This window comes from Protomyctophum parallelum (genome assembly GCF_964188405.1).
Source record: "Protomyctophum parallelum genome assembly, chromosome: 2".
NCBI classification, from domain to species: domain Eukaryota; kingdom Metazoa; phylum Chordata; class Actinopteri; order Myctophiformes; family Myctophidae; genus Protomyctophum; species Protomyctophum parallelum.
The window spans coordinates 54,089,478-54,113,682 of NC_139699.1; the positions used below are offsets into that span (position 1 = coordinate 54,089,478).

At 42.7% G+C, this 24,205-nt stretch overlaps 4 protein-coding genes across 4 annotated transcripts; 1 reads left to right on the top strand and 3 right to left on the bottom strand.

Annotated features, from left to right (window-relative positions):
• Positions 1–419: 419 nt before the first annotated feature.
• On the bottom strand, positions 420–1,271 carry LOC310854682 (chloride channel CLIC-like protein 1; the record flags this gene model as incomplete). The annotated part of the gene is made up of 1 exon (XM_083759357.1): positions 420–1,271. The coding sequence occupies one exon, from the start codon at positions 1,269–1,271 to the stop codon at positions 420–422; it is 852 nt and encodes a 283-aa protein (XP_083615483.1).
• A 1,608-nt stretch (positions 1,272–2,879) lies between these two features.
• Positions 2,880–5,454, top strand: LOC310854683 (chloride channel CLIC-like protein 1; the record flags this gene model as incomplete). Its single annotated transcript, XM_083759358.1, has 2 exons — positions 2,880–3,616; positions 5,430–5,454. The coding sequence occupies 2 exons, from the start codon at positions 2,880–2,882 to the stop codon at positions 5,452–5,454; spliced, it is 762 nt and encodes a 253-aa protein (XP_083615484.1).
• Positions 5,455–5,524: 70 nt separating this feature from the next.
• Positions 5,525–15,662, bottom strand: LOC310853578 (uncharacterized protein). Its single transcript, XM_083757960.1, has 9 exons — positions 15,528–15,662; positions 13,334–13,876; positions 13,126–13,206; positions 11,000–11,053; positions 10,708–10,758; positions 10,252–10,439; positions 10,083–10,147; positions 9,176–9,276; positions 5,525–6,903 (listed from the first exon to the last, which is right to left on the bottom strand). Exons 2-9 carry the CDS (start codon positions 13,863–13,865, stop codon positions 6,782–6,784), a joined length of 1,194 nt encoding a protein of 397 aa, XP_083614086.1. The 5' UTR covers positions 13,866–13,876; positions 15,528–15,662; the 3' UTR covers positions 5,525–6,781.
• A 3,157-nt stretch (positions 15,663–18,819) lies between these two features.
• Positions 18,820–20,418, bottom strand: LOC310854684 (ERO1-like protein beta; the record flags this gene model as incomplete). The annotated part of the gene is made up of 1 exon (XM_083759359.1): positions 18,820–20,418. The coding sequence occupies exon 1, from the start codon at positions 20,281–20,283 to the stop codon at positions 18,820–18,822; it is 1,464 nt and encodes a 487-aa protein (XP_083615485.1). The 5' UTR covers positions 20,284–20,418.
• Positions 20,419–24,205: the final 3,787 nt, after the last annotated feature.

A 24,205-nucleotide genomic window follows, 5' to 3' on the forward strand; every position in this document is an offset into this window, starting at 1 on the left:
GCAAGCCCCCTGAACCGGGAGGGATTTCTCAAGCGCTGATCCACTGGTGGTCGACTCTGGTAGTGCATAAGACTCAGGGCAGCAAAAGAATGAAGATTCGACATCAATAACTACTGTAAGGCTGTGGTGGTATAGAGTAAAGTCTTCACAGGATCAAACAGTCAACATCTCTGCAGTAATCCCGTGCTGAAGTGAAGATATATATGGACTTGCATACATTTAAATATCAGTTCCTTCTTCTCCAGGGCAAGTATTGGTCTTGGAACAGCTTCGGAATTCTGCAGGCGAACAGGAGAGTACGATGGACCTTCTCCAGGATCAGAAGAGTTGGACAGTACTACTCACTGAAGGGCCACTCAGTCCTGTCCTGAATCTCCACAAACACCCTGGGCAGGCTCCTCCCTCCTCCTATTCTGACTCTATTGGATCTCCTCTATTATTGGACCTTCCCTATTGGTTACAGGATCTTCGGGTATGCTGGCGGCATCCTCCACCGCTAGCATGTCGTGTTTCACATCCAGTGGAGGGGGAGGGGCCGGGCCCCTTCGAAGTCTGCTCAGCGGAGTGATGGCGTGCTGGACGGCTGCCTGGACACCGGCGTACATAAACACCAGGCTGAAGAGTATAATGATGAAGAGGAGGACCGGAATCTGCAGCGTCACAGGCAGGTCCTTGAGGAGCGCCCTGACCAACTCACTGATCCCCTTGCCGATGTGTTTCAGAGGCTCCGTGACGAAGGTGGTGATGGTGATCGATATTGCGTTGGTCGGCGGTACCAGCAGGATTGGGTTGACCATGAGAACTTCATAGTACATTTTACAGGGGTCATCTTGAAGAGTCCATGTCGATCTGAACCACTCCTTCAGGCTGTCGCTCCAGTCAGTCTTTGTTATCCCAGTGCATTTGTCACTGAAACTTTCCATCTTCACAATGTTGTTCAGGTGTTCAGCAAAAGCAATCTTGTAGAGGTAGAACCAGTTCCAGATGACACTGATAAAGAAGCAGACAGCAAACATTCTCTTGAATTGGACAAACCAGGAGACCACCGACCACAGTTGAGTATTAATGATGGCCACTATGACCAAGATACACAGGGACGCCTTTAAGATGGTGTCGAGCCCGACGTCAATCGTGTCCTCAAAGTGCATGTCGGAATGGTTGATGGAGTCGGAATGGTTGATGGAGTCGTCGTGTTGACCCAGTGCAGCATGCAGTGACAGGCTGCATACTACCAGCACAATGAGCAGGAAGCTGGCACAGGGGATGGACATTGTCCAAGCAGGTAGCGGTTGTGTAGTTTGCAAACACAAGGTCAGCAAACACAGAGAACTATGGTTTCATAAATAGGTCCAACTCCAAACAAATCAACAAGCCCGCAATTGGACTTTTCCGGTTTCATTCTCAAGAATCAACACATGTCGCTCCATCGGCTGTTTTTATAGCGGCATCTCAATAAGGTCAGAACTCGTATTGTGATTGGCTGAGACATAATGGATTAGCCAATCAAACTAGTTTGCTGTCAAATACGAGGTACTTTTGACAAATATGAATGCAATAGCATAAACTATGTTGAATTCTGTAGTATTATATGCATTACAGAAATTACATTGTGCATCGCTCCGCCTTTAAGGGGCGCTAGCCCCTCCTATGCCCAGCTTTCCGGGTTTGTGTAAACAAACATTGAAGACAAAGTGAAGACGGAAAAGTGAGGACGCAAAATGTGATTGGCCGGAATGAGATGATATGATGGTATGATGATGTATGATGATAAGAGTGCCCCTCACTTCACACAGGTGTGATTTTTGAGGGTACTAATGATTAGTTTCAGTTTGTTGTTTTTGAGTTAGTTAAAGTTGGTTATTTGAATTAAATATGTATTTTATTTCTTACCGGTAATTATAAAATTGCATCAATCACAATTCATAAACCTATATATAGGCTATTCTTTCAAGCCATTATTTATTATTTACTAATCGTACAGTTCAATACCTGTGTATTGCATTCATACTGTATCTGTGCTCTCTGACATACCTAGATATGATAAAACAGGTTTACTAATTATTTTTGATGGTTAAAACTGGTTGAATGTCTGAAAATACATGAACATGAGTCCAACACACACTGATGAGAACACTGTCAAACAAGTTCTTATAATCTCTGCCAGTCTGTCTGTCTGTGTTTCCGTCTGTACTTTACTTTTCTCGACTTCTAAGCATCCGACCGTCAGACTTCAAACTTGGCGAGCTTGTCCAGAACCGGCGATCCAACCAATATGACCATATAGTAGGAAATATATGGAGATCTGGTTGTCCAGAACTGCCGATCCGACAGCTATATGGGACCGACCAACTTCAAATACGGAACTCATATGAGCATTAAAGGGACACAGGCAGAAAGATGTGCATGTACGATCTCCATATGGTCACAAACGGAATATATTGATAAAAACAGCAATGTCGCCATTTGTGACGTCAACCCTGCTATAAAGTCAGCTGATGGTTCAAGTTAAAGGACAAGCAGTCACACTTAACCGAGTATTATTCCGTGCTCTAATCTATTTGTGTGAAATTGTTGGAACTATTTGAAGGTACAAACTAGGATATTTGGCTGGGTGTTTTGTACAGGGTCCTTTATTAGAACCTTGAACCACCTTGTGAACCAGACTACCGGTCAACCTGTATCCGAGTAGTATCTTTTATGGGCCACTGCAGTTAGGCCTCTTGATTCAAGTTTTAATCGGACACCACTGCCATGGCTCTTGGGCTTCAAGACAACCAGTCAACCCTTATTTGAGTAGTATGGTACTTCATGAAATCGTAGTTCTCAGTGTAAGGTGATCTTGTGTTTGCAGACACCTAGCTAGCTGGTTAGCCTGGGAAATGTCCCTTCGTTGTACCAGCGTCCTCATGCTCATTGTGCTGGTAGTATGCAGCCTGTCACTGCATGCTGTAGTCGACCTATCCGACAGGCACTTTGAGGACACCTTTGGGCTCGACTCCGTCTTAAAGGCGTCCCTGTGTATCTTGGTCATAGTGGCCATCATTAATACTCAACTGTGGTCGGTGGTCTCCTGGTTTGTCCAATTCAAGAGAATGTTTGCTATCTGCTTTTTTATCAGTGTCATCTGGAACTGGTTTTACCTCTACAAGATTGCTTCTGCCGAACACCAAAACAACATTGTGAAGATGGAAAGTTTCAGGGACAAATGCACTGGGATAACAAAGACTGACTGGAGCGACAGCCTGAAGGAGTGGTTCAGAATGACATGGACTCTTCAAGATGACCCCTGTAAGACATACTATGAAGTTCTCATGGTCAACCCAATCCTGCTGGTACCGCCGACCAATGCAATATTGGTCACCATCGCCGCCTTCGTCACGGAGCCTCTGAAACACGTAGGCCAGGGGATCAGTAAGTTCATCAGGGCGCTCCTCAAGGACCTACCTGTGACGCTGCAGGTTCCCGTTTTCCTCACCATTTCACTCTCCATCCCGGTGTTTCTGTATGGAGGTGTCCAGGCAGCCTTCCAACCCGGCACCCGCATCACCACTCCACTGCGCAGGGTCTCACATCCCTTGGCTGTACTGGACCAACAACAGTCCAAGCCCACCCAGCTGTGGGATGAGTCAAAACAAAGCTTTATTCATAGAGCACACTTGAATCAACCGTGGTTGAGCAAAGTGCTGTACAAGATAAAAACAAAGAATCAACATGATATACATATATACGTGCAGCCACTCACGCACAGAACATACAGTATAAAAACAAAGAATCAAGATATACATATACACGTGCGGCCAACATACAGTACGCACATAACGCCATTCATACACCAGAAGACCTCAACGCTACCGTTCTTTTGATGGACTTGTGTTGAAAAGGGCACAGGATCGTATCCCAAAGGTTGCTTTACGATAGACACCTGCGGGGAATAGGAAGAAAGGTCGTCCTAAAACAACCCGGCGACGAACTGTGACAGCTGAGCTGAAGGAGAGGAACCTTGCATGGTGAGGTGAGAACATGCAGCACAAGGTCCCTATGGAGACAGATCGTCAAAGCCTATGTCCCACTTGGGACGAAGAGGATGAAGGTACCGGTAAGTAACCCTTAAAGATTGAGAAATCAGACCCGTCTGAACGGAGTGGTGCTGTACTACTGTACTATACTGTACTGTGTACTGTACAAGCCCTCCTCCCTGGCCCCTCTGTGTGTGTCTGTGTGCGTGTGTGTGTGTGTGTTGCTGCTCAACAGTGCCATCCAGCGGTATTGCAATGGTACTTCACAGACAGACAGACACAGAAAGTCACTAATGGAGTGGTTAGCACCAATCAAAAACTTGGATTGGGAATATCTGATGGGCAGGGGCAGGCTATTCCAGGACCTGGGGGGTACAGCAGCCGCAAAGGCGCAGTCACCGGTGGTTTCTGACTAGTTCTGGGCACGACCATCAGGCAGCTTTTCAGCAGACCTCTAATAGCCTCTAGTTTGCTCAGACACATTATTCTCCATTCATTGTCAATGGGAATGGGAATCTACACGAATAGCTGAATATAGGAGGGGCTAGCGCCCCTTAAAAAGAATCACACTCACATCACTCTCACATGCCGGGGCAGCTTTGTGGGGCATCAACTACGTCCAACTAAGTCCATAGACTTGGCTGCCACATGACATCACGGGGGAGGGGACACAAAAGCAAACATAAAAAGCGAGAGGTCAGGTTTACTAATTGACAGTTAAAGTCTGGAAATACACATGGACATGATGTGTATTTTCTAACACACACTGATGACTGGTCAATGTATAATCTGAACCTGGGACTAAACTATAACCATACTGAAATAATGAATTCCTTCTTATTATAAAAAAGATCACACATCACAAGTGAGTGGCGCTCCTATCATTATACATCATCTCATGAACAACAGAAATTATGTGATCGGTTATTATATTATAATATTGAGACGCATGGGGACAAAATTTACATCATATTTGAGGTACATATGACCTAATTTCTCCTCTCATTGAATTGAATTTATGTGATTGGTTAGCCTATTTGCTCGTCTACATATGACGTAAAGTTTCCCTTCATTGTAAATGGCATTTAATGTTTGTGTTGCCACAAATTTTACGTCATATTTGAGGCACATGTGCCTAATTTCTCCTTTCATTGTCAATGGCAAATATGAGACGTGGGCCGTGGGGACAAAAGCTGTTTATAGGAGGGGCTAGCACCCCTCAAAACTCACACCCGTGTGAAGTGTGGGGCGATCTTATCATCGTACATCATGATGTAAAATAGACACTATGACGTAACATTCTCCATTCATTGTCAATGGGAAATTAATGTTGGTGGACAAAAATAAGCCGATTTGCTCAGACACTGACGTAGAATTCTCCATTGTCAATGGGAATTTAATGTGTTTGTGTAGGACTGAGATCTACACGAATAGCTGAATATAGGAGGGGCTAGCACCCCTCCTATATTGTGTAGGACAAACTTCAATAAAAATAAAAACATTAATGCTGACTCTTGCAATTTTATTATTTTAAAAAATACTATTTTATAATAGTAATATTTTAAAATGTACAACAACATAGTACAAAACACCACTAAAATACAATTAAAATAAAATAAAATCAACATGGTGGTGAATAGGGTCTAAAGATACAGTAACTGCCTAATTTCAACAATTTAAGTATAGTGATATGTAAACATCAACATATATCCTTTGACATTGTATCATATCGATTTGCAATGCAAATAATCTGTATCAAATCGTTTTGAATGCAAATAATCGATTATTTGTAATTATAAATAATTATAATACTTGTTACTAAGACTAAGTATATGTTGCAACTTGTATTTAGCAAATCTAAGAAGAAAAAGAGGGGGTTAATTACATTTCTGTTCCATATCGCTACACTTGGTCTATGTATTCTCTGTGTACATGTGGACTCCAAGGACCCTCAGGGTTCCTTCCGGGGGTCCAAAATAGACCCTTAGAGCCGATTCATACTCCTATTCTACAGGCGGAAAAAAGTCTGTTCGGTTCTGTAGAGACCACGGTATTTCCTCATTCATTCAGTCCAGCTTAGAGTTCAATTTGTCGGCCATGAAGCCAAGGAAACACCAGTAGTTTGGAAGAGACACAGGCCAACTTCCAAATGCTTGTGGCCGGGAGGTGAGCTCCGCAAAGCGGGCTGCAGTGTTGTCAGACCTGCTGCTCTCCTCTAACAATCTTTCACAACTTCAACAATAAAACAATAAAAATAATTACAAACCTGCTACAATACTAGGCTACACTACACAGAGACACAACATGTGGTTCACATATTAAGAAACAACACACAAGATACCACCTTTCCCCACAACGCACACACGTCACACACGCACAACAGCTTGTTTGTGTGACACAACTGGAGGACGACACACCGTCCGCCTCATGCAGCGAGGGCCAGTCAGATAATGTACCTGCTGTGCGAGGCTCATTTCCCAGCCATAAACATAAATGCATGTAAAGGACCTCCAATATTTACAAGTGACTTCGGCGCTAGCCGTGAGGGAGTATGAATTGACTTTTATAGAGTCAAACTAAATTCGAGTCTGGGACCTTTCTCCGAACTACCTTTTTTCGGCACTATATAGGAGTATGAATCGGCCTTTACAGGTCTGTAACTAACTTGTAGTATACAAATGGAACCAAATAAGATGCATAAGCGCCCATTTGTACGCTCTCAGAATTATGGGGGACGTTATGAGAACCACTGCTTTATGTAATGCTCAGTTGCGTCCACGCACTCTTGCTGGAGAGTGTTTGAGGTGGTCCCCAATGGCTAAATCTATGTCATACAGTGTCACGTTGGAACAGACTCTGGTACCGGAGCTCCAACTCATCACAGCATCTGAACAAAGACAAAATAAACATACAAAACAAAGTGAAAAAGTGAGAGAAAAAAAATTAAAAAAAGAAAAAAGCTAATATCCTGATTAGCTGAACGGTAGTCGTGCATCAAGAATCACGAGACACAGTCAATGATTGGCTGCTATTTATATATTGTTATATCACCTTAAATGGCATTATATCTACACATTGTGAGCTTGTAGAGCGGCTATGTTCGGTATCAGAAATTACTTTGTACAGGTGGGAGACTTACATCTTCTGATAGTTGTACTTGATTGTTGACATCCATGGAATAATAATCCTGTTTAGTGTTTCATTATCACCAAGTCGTGAATGTGACTAAATAGAATAGCTTGTTGTGATCATTGAACGCATGTGAAACTAATGCCCCGTTCACATCAGGAAGCTAGGAAAAAAAAAGCGAAGCTAAAATGATTTCGAAGCAGCTTTTTTTTTTAGAAAGTGGGCTTGTACAAGGTACCTGTCAGTCAAGCGGCCTGGACTGGCCTTGAGACGAGACAGAAAATAGGCAGTCCGAGCAGACGCGCATTTTAAAGTCTAAAATGTAAAATAGCGGCTATAGAGGAGAAATATATATATTTAGTTACATCATAACCTATTTATGTATAAATAAATAATATAATCTTGGTAAACATGCTTGTAAATAACCGAACGAGACGTATCGAGACTCCCTTGTCTACCCCGGCTCATGTGCTCATCTTGGGGGGGGGGGGGGGGGGGGGGGAAACAGCCTCTGCTCCACTCCGCTGTCCTTTTCCCCAGGCCACGACCGAAACCCTCCGAGCGCAGTTGAAGCACCGAGATCGAATGAAATTATATATTTTTTAAATAGCGGCTCTGTGTGTAATGTTAATGTTGATTTAGCAAGAGCGTATGGAAAGAAATACAATTGTATTTATCCAGCACGTCGTGGAAGCAATTAGAACAGCTTGTGTTTACGTGTGGGTTCTGGACATTCAGTCCCAAGTCTCCCGGGGAAGGGAGACCCTATCGCGGCGCTCTCGGTCTGTCACTGACCCTCGGCTTCCCTGTATGTCGTGGGCTCCTCCACGGTGCTCCACCACCCCGTTTGCTTTTAATTCGCAGATTATGTGAAACTTGGACCACTATAGTAGGCATACTTTTATTACTTCATAAATAATCAATATCACCGGAACGGAGTCCGGTGTGTGTGTGTGTGTGTGAGAGAGATTGTTTAGGCTACTTAACATTAGCAATAATAGTTAATAGGGCTATTATATCACACACACACACACACACACACACACACACACAGATTGTGGTCTATCTATCTGGCTATCTACTGTCTTTCAACTTTTGCTATGAGGTTCATCGATAGGCCTACGCAATAAACCAATTAAAATGATTCCCTCAAAAAAAATATTATCTATGCGATTGGTTTATCGATTCAGAACGCAGCAAACCAATCACAAAACACGGGCAACATATTGCATAAATAGAGGGGGTACATACAACTGATATAAAGGCTATTAATTATGTTTTAAAGGTATGATTGACGGTGCCCAAGTTTCAACATACATGCAGCCAGCTACTACTGACACACACACAATGGATGTGCAGACGACCACAGAGCATGCTGCTCATCCCCTCCACGCTTCCCGGGGAGAGTTTGGGGAAAAAGGCAGCGGGTCCGACACGAAAAAACAACCGGTTTGAACTATATTGTTTAGTTGTTTGTCTATCTAGCTAAACTCTGCCTCCTCAAACCACGCTGTGCTCTGATTGGCTAGAAGCAGCTTCTAGAAGCTGAAGCCAGCACCCAGCTTTTAAAAGCTGCGTCAAAGTTAAGTTTTGAGGAGAAAAAAAGTACGCAAAACAAAAAAAAGCTGTTCATTCCAAGCTTCAAAACGAAAAGGCTGCTCTGCATAGAGATAACATGGGACCACGAAGCAAGAAGCTGCTATTTCTAGCTTCCTTGGTGTGAACGGGGCTTAAGGCTGCGATAAAGATGCTAAGGATTCGACAGTGATGCCACCGTTTTGCTCATGCAACATGGAAGTAGCAAGGAACTCTAAGCTGTTTATAAGCATGGCGCTAACCACAGTGACCTGACATCACTGCCGAATCCTTGGTATTGCAACATAGTCAACTCTTCTCCGCTGGAATGTTACCTCTGCTTTAGACTGGGTAGAAACTCATGTTCTTGAGTAATGGTCAAGACTCAATAGTCAGTGTGTATCAATACATTTAAACAGGCCACTATTAGGGACACAATGTCAGTGTGGAAATACCTTGAATAACACCATGCAGAGCCGTACTCGTAAAACGCTTCTTGCTAAGGGGTCCTCCTCCCATCATGTTGAACTTTGTCATTAAGGAAATGGACATCATTCTGTGGAATCATTTGTATGTAATGTCAGAAAACAAATATATAACGTTTCGTTTTTTTCCACTTGCACAGTGCATCACTAGTCTGTGCTTGCCTCGCGTAGCGATACTAATATCACTGCGTAGATATAAGTCGCGTCCCTCTGAGTATTAGATTTTTTTTTCAGCAATGTCCCGCCCCATATTTGCATAATGGGCCCTGGTTGGTTATAACCTGGTTCCAGACAAATCGTGTTGGCTCATCACCACTTCGGCTGTGAAGTCTTCCCACAATTGAGAGGGGCCAGACTTAATCTGCCTTGGGCAATATGCATCGCAAAGGCAGATGGCTACGCGAGGCTAAAGGCTCATTCATAGTCAGGATTTTCGGTGGTGGGGTGACCACCGCTCCGGTGGTGAGCTGACCACCGGAGCTGAAATAACGTTGAACGGTGGTGAGTAAAAACAGAGAGAAGGGCTGGGGCGATGGTTCTCTCTTCACCGCGGCTCCTGACGTCATGTTGTAGTTCGGTGGTCACCTCGCCAACAAAAATCCAGACTATGAAAGAGCCTTAAGTCTGAGCTACCACATGTTGTACAACCAATGCTTTGGACAATTATGAACTCATAGTACAATTCTGCTTATTGAGTAAGTAAAGCTAAAAACACTGTTCATAACCCTGGAAAATCACTACACTCTGTCCATGTGAGTCTCGGTCATGGATGTTAACCATTTACATCATCATTATTAAAACATTTTTCTTTTTTTTTTGCTTTTATATGGAATATGCAACAGACATGAAAACATGACACATTCTATTGGTTTCTTACCTGTCCATAACTGTAAAAATGCAGCCTCTCAGCGAAGAGCCACCAATTCTGGCCAGCTGTTGAACCTAAAGGTGGCACCGTAATAGAATCAATGTCATATATAGTTTTAAATAATCACAATCCAACGGACTTCAACTCACATGCATGTATAAGCTTTCAGAATTCTTACCAGGACCATCCTTTCCTCTTGATTGTTCATTTCTTCGTCAAAAGTGTTGAATTCACCCTCAGTCTCCAATCTTCTTATAGAAGTAGTAGCTGAAGCAGAGAGGTTGCGAAGAACCCCCATACTTCTGTTGATGCGTTGAATTTGCTCTTTCAACTCCTCAAGCATCTCCAACACCATCCTTTGGAACTCTGAAATGTTTAAAAAAGAAACTTGTAATGTAACGGTCAGGCGAAAACTCCATATCACCATATTTAAACTCGTTATATTTAGTATGGATTGATTAATATGCACATGGCGCAAATGTTTTTGAGAGTTTCAAGAGGGCCCTGATCCAAAATTAACTGGGAACCAGACAGTGGCCTATGCTGGGATAAGCATAATAAATATGTAAAAAAGGCCTTCAAATATGTGAAATATGTTAACGGTAAAAACTGAACACTGAACAAAATGTCTTACCGGCATCTGGGATTGGGTATGAGTCTGGTAAGGCGGGTCTACTTGGGCCACCTTTTGAGTGAGAACAAAATTTACAAATTATAAATGAATGCATGCCCTTTTCTCCCAACTAGACCTCTCAAGCCCTCTGATCAAATGCATCTCAAATAACTAAATATTGAATCAAGGAAGGAACTGGAAAACTGCCTGGGGTGTACACTAAAGCCAGAGTAGATGTTAAAATGATCCCACAATGTTTTAAAGTAAAATACCCCTTTAAGTCAGCTGATGAACAAGAAAATACAAAACTTGCCTCTTTGAGGGTGGGCCACTGGTCTTTGGGAGGAATCGTAAGTTCTTCTCTGTCCTGTGTAAATATACACGTGTCAACATCAATCAATATGAGGAAGGAATTAACAATGTTTATTACACGGTTTGGTTGAGTGCTTGATTCTGATTGGTCAATCGCTGAATTCAGCAGGTGTGCTATTTCTGCAGAATAACAGACTGCCGTCTAATCAAAGACTCAGAACACCTGCTGCACTGCATGAATTTTATGCTGATCCAACATGACAGCCAAGTAATGTCATTTACAACTAAACGTTGCTCTCAAGAATGATTTTGAAAACATTTGAAGCGAGAAATAGACGACAGAATGATCGACACTTTGTTTTCCGAAGAGACAGTGTTGATGGAATACATTCATTACCGTAAGCAAGGAAATACTTCATGTTGTTGTTACTTTTGGGTCAATTTATGAATGTATTACTATTTATTAACAAATTCCCTGCCAAGGATGGTGCCCCTATAATGATAATAATAAAACTTTATTTGTATAGCACCTTTCATGACATGAAATGCAGCTCAAAGTGCTTTACAGAGCAATGGAGAAAAAAAGAAAAGAAAAGCAAGGCATAAACATTAAAAAACAAGAGCAGTAATGCAATACATAGGACATGAATAACAAAAAAAATTAAAAGATCAATTAAAAGCAAGGGTGTAGAAGTGGGTCTTGAGCTGTGCTTTAAAAATGTCTACAGAGGCTGCCTGTCGAAGGTACAGTGGGAGTTTGTTCCACGCCGTCGGCCCGTAGAAGCAAAAAGCTGCTTCTCCGTATTTTTTAGTTGCCATTTTTTTAGGCAAAGCGAGCAGGCCAGCAGTGGAAGATCTTAGGGGCGGTTTGGGACATATTTAGGCAGGCAGTCATGTAGGTAGGAAGGTGCGAGACCATTCAGAGCTTTATAAAAAAGTAAAATAATTTTAAAATCAATCCTAAAAACAACCGGAAGCCAGTGCAGTGAAGCCAAAACTGGAGTAATATGTTCTCTCATCTTAGTTCTAGTTAAAACTCTGGCTGCTGCATTTTGGACAAGTTAATCTGTCAGTTGTTTTCTTAGGCAGTCCAGAAAAAAGTGCATTGCAGTAATCAAGCCGAGAAAAAACAAAGGCGTGGATTAGCGTTTTTGCATCGTCCAAAGACAAATAGGCTCTGATTCGTGCAATATTTCTAAGGTGAAAAAAGGCAATCTTGGTAACATGATTAATGTGTGAATTAAAATTCAATTCAGAATTAATAATGACCCCCAAGTTCTTTACTGTACTGTTACTTTATACAGTCAGGTTGCCATGTCTGCTTATTATTGATTCTTTCTGCTCACTAGAACCGATTATGAGAACTTCTGTCTTATCCTCATTTAGCTTGAGAAAGTTCTCACACATCCAGCATTTGATGCTAGACAGACAGGTCAACAGCGGGTCTAAAGCACAGGGATCATCTGGAGCCACAGAAAGATATAGTTGGGTATCATCAGCATAGAAATGAAAATTGACTCTGTGATTGGTAATGAGTTCTCCCAATGGCAGTATGGCTCGGCAAGGCTTGCTTTGCTGCCACGGATGAGAATAGGGCATATAGCAGTGGGCGTGGTTTTCTGGCACCACTGAAAAATCTGCCATTCAATTTTCCCATAGAGATTGACAAAAATATATATCATATATATATAATATATTTAAATTATTTTATGCCTAGAATAGTCTGGAGGATCCTGGGAAATCATGACCATAAAACCTTTAATAGCTAAACATAGCACATTAAATTAAATGTGAAGACCTCTGGCTTTGCCTCTGTGTTTAATCATCCCGTTGGGGGTTATAATTCAACAACAACCAGCACACTGACAATTATCCCTTGCATATCAAACTGACCAGACCCAACAGGCAGAAGTGAAAGTGCATATCTTAGATCAACATATTAGTGTTATATGTGACCTATTAAAAATAAACAAACTTAGTACAGACTAAAATTATCAGTGTAAAGTAATTCCTTTGTAGAGTGCAGTTAGTGCACAAATGAAACCAAATGGTCAGTCACTCAAGAGTTAAATCAATACTGAGGATTTGACTGTAGTTTCATGCATTGAAATGGACTACCGTACTTACGTTTTTTGGGTGGTGGGAAACTCTGACTTGGCCGTGTTGAGTCAACATCGCTGAAGTCGCTGTCAGTTCCAACCTCCAAGTCTGAATTGATTCCCAAAGAACAGTGAAAACATTTAATTTCAGTGAATAATTTAATAACAAGAAATGTCATCAAGACTAATAAGATGAATTACATTCCATAAAAGGAAATAAGGAGTTCATTCATTACCCTCTACCAGTAGGGTTCTGGCATCTCTGGGAAGTTTGTGCCCGTGGCACCTAAGCAAGTCAAGTAGCTCATTTAATGCCATGGTCGTGGGCTTTGTAGCCTTCGCCCAAGCTGCCAAGTCTTCGTGTAAAGGTGGTGGGTCCATGTTTGTTTCATCCATCTTCTCAGTGTCACTTCCACTTTCGGATTCATCTTCCGAATGAATGGTTCTCAACCCGGCAGGACCCGGCAACGCAGAATCCGGAAGCACGTTCTCCGGTTCCCCTTCGGATTCATTCTCGGAATCTGGAAACGCAGCTGCTGCGGCGTTACTGCTGGAATTGTGTCCGCCCAACGATTCCACCACCGCGCCCTCGTTTGCACTAGTTTCCACCGCTGGAGTGGACCGCTCCGTCTCGGACATTGGCTCCCTGGCCGCGCTCGGCTCCGCAGACCCCTCTGGTTCGGAATCACCGCTGTCCATAGCTACTAAGGCTGCTATGGTCCTGTTCCTTTGCCGCTGACCCTCTCTTCTTTGATGCTCAGCAGACATGGTTAGCAGCCCTGAAATTTCACAAATAATTCAGAAAAGAAACAGTTAATTGGGATTTGCATTGAGTTTCATTTAATTATGACAATAAGTACACTATATATTTTCCATGTGCTTCTATTAAACCCTCATGTGGCTGCTCCATACATATTGTTGTATAACTGTAGGAGCCAAAGCGCCAATTTTCTAGGGTTCCAGTGGTTAAGAAAAACATAAAATCAGACCCGTCTGAAGTGAGTGGTGCTGTACTGTACATAGTACATACTGTACAAGCCCTCCTCCCTGGCCTGTCTGTGTGTTAAACTGTGCAACAGACCAACAGTAACACTTGGTGGTGAACAGACGCTATAACGCTATTTTCGTGCTTGGACCATAGCCTGTAAAAAATATGGACAAAGCGTTCCCCGGGTCTAACATGAACGTAAAATGAAGCCTGTCAGTCCTTGAATTGTAAGTCGCCATCTTTCTAGATCCGTTTGGGCCCAGCTGGCCCATTGGCTGGCCCAGACAACGAGGCGGGACTTCCCCCTTCTTCTTAGTTGGTTTTTATTTTGACTCGAGTGGGTGGGGAATCCCGATCATAGACTGTAACGGTAGCCACGCCCCTCAGAACATGCGCGAATTTATGGTAATTTCATTTATAAATGGGACCATAATTTTCTGAAAAGAATATTATGACATTAGAAATGAGACTTTAAACTAGTGACTGGAATCAAAAAGTATTCATGACCATGTTTATTAAGGTAATACAGTCTAGGTGAAGTTGGGCCCAAATACATGGACTTCTATGGGGCTATGGTATGGGGTTTTTTAGGCCCAATGACAGCGCCACAACAGGCCATTATATGAACTTTCAGGAAATCCCGATTTCCTTGTGGCTTCACAAAATATCTGTCTGACTGCCCCCCTGGCTTGGACACTGTCACAGACCCATGGACACACATAGCTGTTTATAGTGGTTACACCACTCAAAAACTAGCTCTGGTCCATAGCTCTAATGCGTTGCATTTAGAGCTATGTTACTCTCAACTTCCGCCGCTCGCATGACTGCAGACCAGCCTCTCGTCTTTACTCTTTAGCGTAAATAAAAATAACGTTTTTGCTACTCACCAAAACAAAGGCGGGTTGTGTCATTAGAAAGCATACTTTCCTTAGTGGACGTACTCTGAGCCCCCCACCACACGTATAAACGGTACTTTTTGGCCAGAAAGGGATTTTTTTTCCACCGGAGGTAAAATATTCTCTATGAGGCAATTCTCTGGGCAATATCGGTAGAAGGCGCAGTGTAACTATACTATGGGCGCGTTCGGAAATAGCGCACTGAGCGCAATGTGCAATGCAAACTAATAGGCGAGTGCGCTCCCGGTGCGCATTTCCGAACGCACCCTATATATAAAGATTACATTGAGTTTATTCGTTTTAGTTTAGCTACGTAGTGAGTTGAACAAATTGAAATACACATTATTTTAGCGGTCTTAGACATGAAAAGGTTTAAAGAGTAAAGACTGGTCTACTGTAGGCACAACAACACAACATCGGGGAACGCTACAAGCTAGCCTTTAGCCAACTTCAGATCAGTTGCATGGTGGAAACAGGAAACTGTTACACCGTGAATGTGAATTAGCATTACTTAAACTAGTCAGTAACGTACATCAGACTACTTACAACCGACAGCAGTGAATCTATGCGGTTGAATCTTATGAAAACATGAAATGATAAAAGCATAAAAACACAGCTCCAACGCGCCAAGCAGGCTCTCGTCGTTTTACGTTTGTTTGTTTTTTTGTTTTGGCAAACCGGATTATCCGGTCTGGATACAGTGTTGCCAGAGTTTGTGAGAGAAATAAGCGACCAGGTCTATGAAAACCAAACGAAGCGAGCGAGCACTTGTGAGCTTGTAGATCTTCTATTAAAAAAACAATATTTTAGTACATTTGGAAAATTAACACAAATCTTGTATTTGGGGGTTCCTGACATAACATGTTTTCAGATGGCGGTCCGCAAACAATATATATATTAATTTGGGGATTTCTTGACTTGAAAATGTAACCATGTGGTATTAAGCACCCGATGTAGTGGGTGCATCCCCCCCCACCCCATTTCCCTCACTGTATATTGTATATTTTCCCAGTGCTTGTATATTTTCCCTTTTTTGCTTCCCATATGATGAATTCCTGTTGTTCTTTAACTACATAGAAATGTCTATTTGTATGTCTCTAATTGGTTGTATGTCTTTAAATGTTTTGATGAATTGAACAATGTGGACCCTGTTGTAAACAAGTGTAATGCTTAATTGGGTCGTCCACTCACAGTTGACAGTCTTTGTATTGAGTTTGTGCTTAAAATGTACTGTAAATTCTACAAACTGTTAATACATATTTCAATCAATCAATCAAAGCACCAAGCTGAAACAACATTAGGCAACAAAGCCTCCCAAAACAGCAACTAAAAATATTTATAAGCAAACAACCTCAAAGTCGCTTATAATAAGCGGCCATGGCAACACTGTCTGGATACCGATTAGAACAGAGCGGTTTACTAGAAGAGCATTGCCGCCGCCAAATGGACTGGAGTATGGAATATGAGTTGAATCAGTTGATGCCTTGACTTTCTTCAGTTGACAGTAAGCATCTACCTTGGAAGGGTTCCACAAAGTGATTCAGCGATTGGCACCAAAGAACGTGATCTATTCATACTTATAGTGCCGCAGTTAAACTCATGACTAAAGCATGCAACTTTCAGAATATCATCTACACACCCCAAGGTTTGATTTCAGACGTGGAACCACTTTCTGACTGACCTCTGGTGACCTTGAGGGGTCATTGACCTCAGAGTTTGTTAAATGGAAGTTTTGTTCTAATGAATGACAACTTAAACCCCAATAGTCTACAGAGATGGTGGTTAAGCTCATATATGGAAGGTATTGTGCATTTTACGACTAAAGCATGACACTTTCTACAGTGCTAGCAAAATAAAATAAAGATGCAGCTCTTCATACAGTTACAAAAAGGACTGTATGAAGAGGTATAAGGAATTGGTGGAGATGGTCAAAACCAAGAAAGCTGCACAGGAGCCTGTGGCAGCGAAGAGTAAAAAATGAAAAGAACCACAGAAGAGATAGTTGTCGTTGTTTTAACATTATTGTATTGGTCTTAATTTTTTTAATGAAGTTATGGAAGAAAAATACAGAGAGACTTGATTGATGAGTTTGTTTGGTTTTTATATCCAATGAATATCGTTACAGTATATTCAAAGGTGCTATAGGGCATAGCAGTGGTGGCCATTTTCTGGTTCCATCCATCCAGACTCCATTCTTTTTCAGGTTCCATCTATCCAGACTCCATTCTTTTTCTGGTTCCATCCATCCAGACTCCATTCTTTTTCAGGTTCCATCTATCCAGACTCCATTCCTTTTCTGGTTCCATCCATCCAGACTCCATTCTTTTTCTGGTTCCATCCATCCAGACTCCATTCATTGTTCACATAGAGATTTCCAAACAATATATATCAATCATTCTAAGCCTATGTATCCAGGATCCTGGTAATTAATGACCATAAATTCTGTGAAAAACAAATGAAAAAACCTCAAAACAAAGGCTATTGTATATTATATAATTAAATATTGAAAAATAAATCACAGAATCAAATGTTTTATCGTCATGATTCAGTATAGGGTCCTGGATGGCTTGCATTGATGGCTGCATTGGCAGCCATTGAAAATGGCTGCCAATGCTACTGTACGCCCTATTCATCTCATGATTTTGGTTTTGGGGGCAGTATATGGCGAGCGTTCAGGGTTCATATGTTTTGGGGAAAGTAACTGTTAAATACTCTTAAACCTATACCAGGTGGCAGGAATTTAAGGAGATGTTGGGAGATAATGTGGTACCATTTCTGTCATAACACTTGCTACCAGTGACATTGATGGAGAATCCAAGCTAATATAAACTGACTATATTTTTGGAAAGTTGGCTATTATAGAAGTCATTGTTCTCACATTAATACAAAATCTAATTAAAACAATTAAATGTTCGAAATGAACAAACCTGCCTACTGACAATGTCACCGGTCAAGTCTCTGAACTGTCCACAGCCCTACTCTGAGACACAGACTGAGTGGACAAAAATTGTACCATAATGAGCACTAGAACCACAACCTCACACTCAATGGTCTTTTTCCACTATCTTCATCATCTCTCTCCTCATTCCCTTCAGCCTCTACATCTTCTTTGTCTTCATCTTTGTGTATTAGACCTTATATTAATCATATTGAAAAATTCTGTTTTCTGCTTCAATTAGGTTATTGCTGCTCAAGGCCGTCAGACCTTTGAGGTCAGGGGGTAGTTGGGGATTAAGGGTCTTGCTTATGTATACCTCGACACATTGCCGGGGCCTGGAATTGAACCTGGGACCTTCTGTTTCCCAGGTGGCTCATTCAGCTATGGCCATCCTTCTTGTGAATGGGTTGTAGAAGTTCCAACAGGAACTGTATTGAGAGACTAGGCATGGTACTTTCTCACAGGGTAGGAGAGTAAGGCGACAGTATCACATTCACATCCTAACAGGAAGGAGGACAAGCACAAGCATCTGATAACACTCAATGCCTGCTTTTATCACAGACATGTTCATCAATGTTCCAATGCAGCCAATGCATGACATCAGAGTGTGCATCATGCCGTGCTTTCAGATTCCAAGACGTCCATGGACACTGCTAAAATCAAAAATATCTAAAAATATATTATTAAACCTATAAAGACCCCAGGAACGTGTTCTAAATCTTCTAAACATCATCAACATAATTTTTACAAAAAGGGTTAAGTGGCCCTTTAATAATATCTGACCAGGAATACATTATCTATACTTTTAAGTGTTGGGGTTGAGTACTTTGTCAACCACGGCCTGATTGTCACTGATACTATTCTGGATTAGGATAAAATAGGCCATAGGAGGGACAACTATTACTTCTTCTCCAGTAAGAAACGGAAATTTTGGAGTTGGTGTATACTGGTGGACAACCTGCCGAAACCGTTGAGCAAAGCACCGAGCTCTTGTCTAGTGAGCTGGAAGCCTTGAGAAGGGCTGTGCTCTGGGAGGCTCTCGATCTCCTTCTCAGAAAACAGGATCTTCAGAGCCGTGCCTAGACCCTGAGTCTGCAGCTTTCCCCAGAGACGGCACCTACTACAGCCAACGCAATCCATGATCCTGGAGATGTTCTTGAAATGAAGACGGAACTCCTCCTTTAACACTTTGGCTTCGGTCTGGTTGCCCGCAAACATGGACCTCTCATCAAAGTGCATTGGGAAAGCTTTGGTTGCATTCAAAATCTGCAGCAGCAGTTCCTTGGTGGCGCCGTCTTCAGTGGCATTTCCGGTGTACAGATTGACAAAGGCCCGTTCAAAGTAGGGCGCCACCTTGGACAGAGCCCTCAGCTCGATCAGGTACAGGATGTAGAGATTCTTCAGACGCCGCGTTCCCTCTTGGCCTTCCGTCTCGTCCGGGTCAAAACGTCGACGAAACTCCTCGACGTTCGGGCCCCACCTTTGCTCACCCCAAATCTCGTCTAACAGATACTCGGCACTGAGGTGGATGTTGATGCTGCTGTGGAGGCCGGAGATCAGCCTGTAAAAAACCCTCTTCTCTAAGCACACGCCTTCCAGCCAGTTGTAGAAACCCTCCCCGTCATCACCGCCCCCGTTGCTGGGTGCCAGAGGGATCAGTGGTCGGTACACCGACCTGGGCTTGAAGCAGTTCTCCTCGTAGATGGTGTTCCACACCCTCCAGGCCGGGGGGCCTTTATATCCGGTGTAACGTTCAGGGTTCAACAGAAGGTCCACATACTCGGCGTCCGGAGAGGTCTCGTCGTCCAGCTCGCAGAAGTTGTCCTGGGCGTCGTCGTGTCGTGCCCAGTCCACAAACGCCTCTTTACTCTGGCTACTCAGAGTGCTGTTGATGGCTCCCAGCTCGTTTGTCTGTTCACAATCTGTCATGTCTGACGTGATCTTCTCGTTGTAGATGTCAGCAGAAGACTTCATGCCGTCTGGGATTTGACTCGGCGGGCAAGGCTCTACGTTGCAGTCCTTGATGAAACACTGTCCGGCGTCGTCCGGCCAGAAGGGACACGGTCGTTGCAGGTTGACCTTGTAGTATCTGAAGTAGTCTCTCTCCAGGAGTGTCTTGATCTGAGGGTAGATCTGGAGGTTGTTGACGGCGTCAATGCTCTCGATGTCGCAGAAACAGTCGTCGAGGACCCCCGTCAGGTGACAGAAACAGCTTTGATTCCTCTGACTGCTGCTGGAAGATGAACGTCCCACGTTGCCGTCGTGTCTTTGGTCGTGGCGGCGGTGGTGTTGGAACCAGACCAAGAGCCACAGTAGAAAGAGAATACCGAGCATCTGTAAAGTCAATTTGATTTTCCACATCATCGTTGATATGCTGTGATATACTCTTATATAAGGCCCTATACAAAATACTGTTCTAAGCTAGATTGGCTAACCCCCTCTCGGCAACGATCAAGTCAGCTCTGAGGCATTTCAAAACGTTGGAATTAGATGTCAATCCAAACAAAATGATGTCTTCACAGCATTGTCAATTTGTCGCTCCTTTCAGCATCCAGAGCAAACAGCAGGCTAGCATTACAAAAAGCATCAATGGCTACTCCAATAGCAGCTTTTATATAGGTGGTGACATCACAATTACTTCGGACCTCGGATTGTGATTGGCTGAGACGCGCTTTATGTTTCCAAATATAGAACAGAGAGTGCACTTGTTTTCCATACCTGTATCCTAGCAACGGCTGACATCAGCTGTGAGGGAGTCTAGTTTTGTCTTACCACCCAGTGTTTCTCAACGTGCTGTCTAGGGAAGGGGTCCTTGGGGGTTCCAGGGGTCACCAGCAAAAGTATAGTTAATATGGCATTTTAACCACTTTATCCATTTATATGTTAGCTTATTGGCTATATCAAAAATAGCAGATTTACAAGCTCACAGCGTCTCACTTTGTGCCACGCTGCAACCTTGTGCATCTGCAACGTTTCTGAAAAATATCGAAATGATTGAATAATTTAGTTTTTAACACAAAACGAACAGTGCTGCAGTGCTGTGTAGATTAGGGTCCCAGAGAAATTCTATCAAAATGAGGGTCTGGGTCAGTCATTAGCCTAACCTGGGGGGGTCCTTGAAATTAAAATAGTTGGGAACCACTGCATAGTCACGACAGCTGGAATAGTGTTAAAATATGCATAATATTCAAGCTTCTGTTCAGAATGTTACAATAATGGTCTGGATCCACAGGGGGGCGCTGTAAGCTTGAGTTTAGAATAGGCTGTTATCAGGTAGGACAACCTTCTTCTCATTGATTGATTGAAGTATTTATTAACAGTTTGCAGAATTTGATTGATTGATTTATTGAATATTTATTGACAGTTTGCAGAATTACAGTACATTTAAAGTACAACTCAATACAAAAACTGTTAACTGTGAGTGGACGACACCATAAAGCATTACACTTGTTTACAATAGGGCCCACCATTTTCAATTCATCAAAACATTTAGAGACGTACGAATATACACTTCTATATAGCCAAAAACAGGAATACAGCTTTCCGTAAGTGCCCTTTGAGAGCAGTTTTGAAGGAGTCAAGGGATTTGCATGTCTTAATGACTGTTGGTAGGGTGTTCCATATTTTGGTGGCATAGGAGTGAAATTTATTTAGTCCCTTGTTTGTGCCAAATCTGGGTTGCACATGGTTTGTTGAACTCCCTCTGGTGTTGTGGCGTGGACTTCGTTGACATTAAGAAGTATTTAGACAGGTACATGGGTATCCAGGTGGTATATCAAATCTTGTGGACCAGACCCATTGCAAGATGCTGTACTCTGTCGTCGACCCTAAGCCATTCCAGCCTGTCAAAGTGGGCAGGGGTGAGGTTGGTTCGGGGAGTGAGGCCTGACCAGTTTGTTTTGGGAAGTCTGGGGCCTTGTTTTAAGGGCCTTTCAAGTGCTGTGGTACCAAGAAGTGCATGCATAGTCGAAGAAACCTTGTACGAGGGCTCCTGTTAGGGTCTAAAGGTATTTTTGGTGACCAGGGAGATCATGTATAGGGATCTTGTTCTTTGGTTGACTTTTTTGATTACGTTGGTGGCCATTTTATCACCGGAAAGATTTGCCTCCAGGATGGAACCTATAGGTATAGGCCTAGGTAATTTCATCTTTTCGTGTGATAATATTGTCACCCACTCTAACCAAGAAGCCATCTGCTTAGACAACATGAATATTCTAGAATAGATTAAAAGGATCTAAATTAATTTCCTGTGGCAGACTAGTGAATATCCAGGCTAAGCTGCCTCCCGGTCTGATACTGATGGCATGACACCATAAAATAATAGCTGACAGGAAATAAACTTCGACCCGTTACCTAGGCAACCCATGAATTCAGAAAGAACACATCGAACAATATTTACAGAAACTATATGTAGCCTTTTTGGGGTATGTTGTGGTATTAAATTATGCTGTGGAAAATAAAACAATGCTTTCTCCATAGCGTAGGCTATAATTAAATAGAAGAATAATTGTATTTACCTTGGACTAGACTTGGCAGCCATATGACATAATTTCAAAAGCCAGACCCATATATTATTGTTCAAGGGGTCCCCCAAGAGTCTTTACTCCCCCCCCCCCCCCCCCCCCCCCCCTATTTTCCCTTTACAGAAAATAATACGATCTATTCTACAAGTGATCATGTAGATCTCCTATGTTTTTCAAATGATAACCTATTATGGCATGTCCAGCAAAGGGATGCTGGGGTTATGTCCTTTCAAGACACACTATCCTCTACAGTTACACAAGCCTTCATATGACACCAGCCACTGGTCAATGACTCACTTCCTCCAGCCCGCAGTCAATGGGGCACTCTGGACGTCAATGACGATCATGTTCATTTGGAACCAACCGAGTGTCACATGGTGATGATTGAGCGGAGCCTGCCTGGAACTGGGTCTAAAGTTGAAAGTGAGTTTGTTTTGCTCTATTGGACAGGGTTAGAAACTTCCCAATGATGTCTGGTTCCCTGGCAAGGTGTCTGATTGAAAGGATGAACTTACCAACATTTGGTCAGTGGCTGACTGTATTGCTTTAGCACATTGTTGATGCAAAACAAAATGCACACAATATAAGCCATAGCGAAAATGGGGGGCAAATACTGTACACACACACACACACACACACACACACACACACACACACACACACACACACACACACACACACACACACACACACACACACACACACACACACACACACACACACACACACACACCAATATTATTGTGCCAGTTTAACGACTTTCAAGCTGGTGTGCCTATTTTCAAAAATAAAATAGATCTACAATCTCAACACATTGCATCACGATGCGTTGTGAGACGAGGTGAGATTAGAGATTGTAGATTGGCTGTTTATTTGGGTGTCCTTGGCATGGACAAATATTATGACAACACCTGGATTAATTTTGGCCTCAAAGTAATCAAAAATGTTACGCTCCTAGTTTGAAAATTGCATGGATAGCATTGCATTTGCAAACTAGTGATAATTATAGAATACTGGAATGAATGAACCACATTAACCTTGTGTGTGACATCATTGACTGGGTTGTCAGTGAGAGAGAGCAGAGATAGCTGTGATGCTGCAATGGGACCATTGTGCCTGGAAAAGCCTGGCCCCTCACACATAGACAAAGAACCCATGTGTTTGGCCTTTTCAATATCTTTGAGCACTGAAACTGACCCTCACAACAACACACACACACACACACACACACACACACACACACACACACACACACACACACATTTCTGACAGTACTGTTCACTCACATTGTTTGTGAGATAGTCCTGTGAATGTTCCAGTTATTAGAAATCAGATATGTGTTCAGTTGTCATTTATTATATTCACCAGTAAAAAATATCAGAGCGTCACAAACAGTCAGACATGTTTAATACCAGGGTTGCCATGCATTGTCTGTTTATCTTGTGGATTATGGTGATTAGTGCCCCAAGCAGACTTTTCAGGATCACAGTGAAAGCCGCCCCTTCTTTACGGCTTCCACACTCAATGTGAGGGCTTAACAAACCATTCTGAACGGCTGGCTGAGGTCACAATATCTGGCTTTTATGTCTTTCTCCATAAGCTGATTGGTATGATCACGGAGAATGATGCTTTCTGTTTGTTCCCTGCCTTAAAAACAAGGAGGTAAGACCCAAACAGCAGCCGAACTGCATGACCTGAGATGACATCAGTGTTGGTCAAGCAAGGGTTTCTCATTATCTTGATGGGGCTCTATACCCATTCTG

What these genes read in the sequence shown, in the direction of transcription:
- LOC310853578 (XM_083757960.1), bottom strand. Translation starts at nt 13,865, where the DNA reads ATGTCTGCTGAGCATCAAAGAAGAGAGGGTCAGCGGCAAAGGAACAGG. An exon ending in TTTCCCACCACCCAAAAAAC is followed by an intron (nt 11,054 to 13,125) that starts GTAAGTACGGTA and finishes ATATTTACACAG; the next exon opens with GACAGAGAAGAACTTACGAT. An exon ending in ATACCCAATCCCAGATGCCG is followed by an intron (nt 10,440 to 10,707) that starts GTAAGACATTTT and finishes TAAACATTTCAG; the next exon opens with AGTTCCAAAGGATGGTGTTG.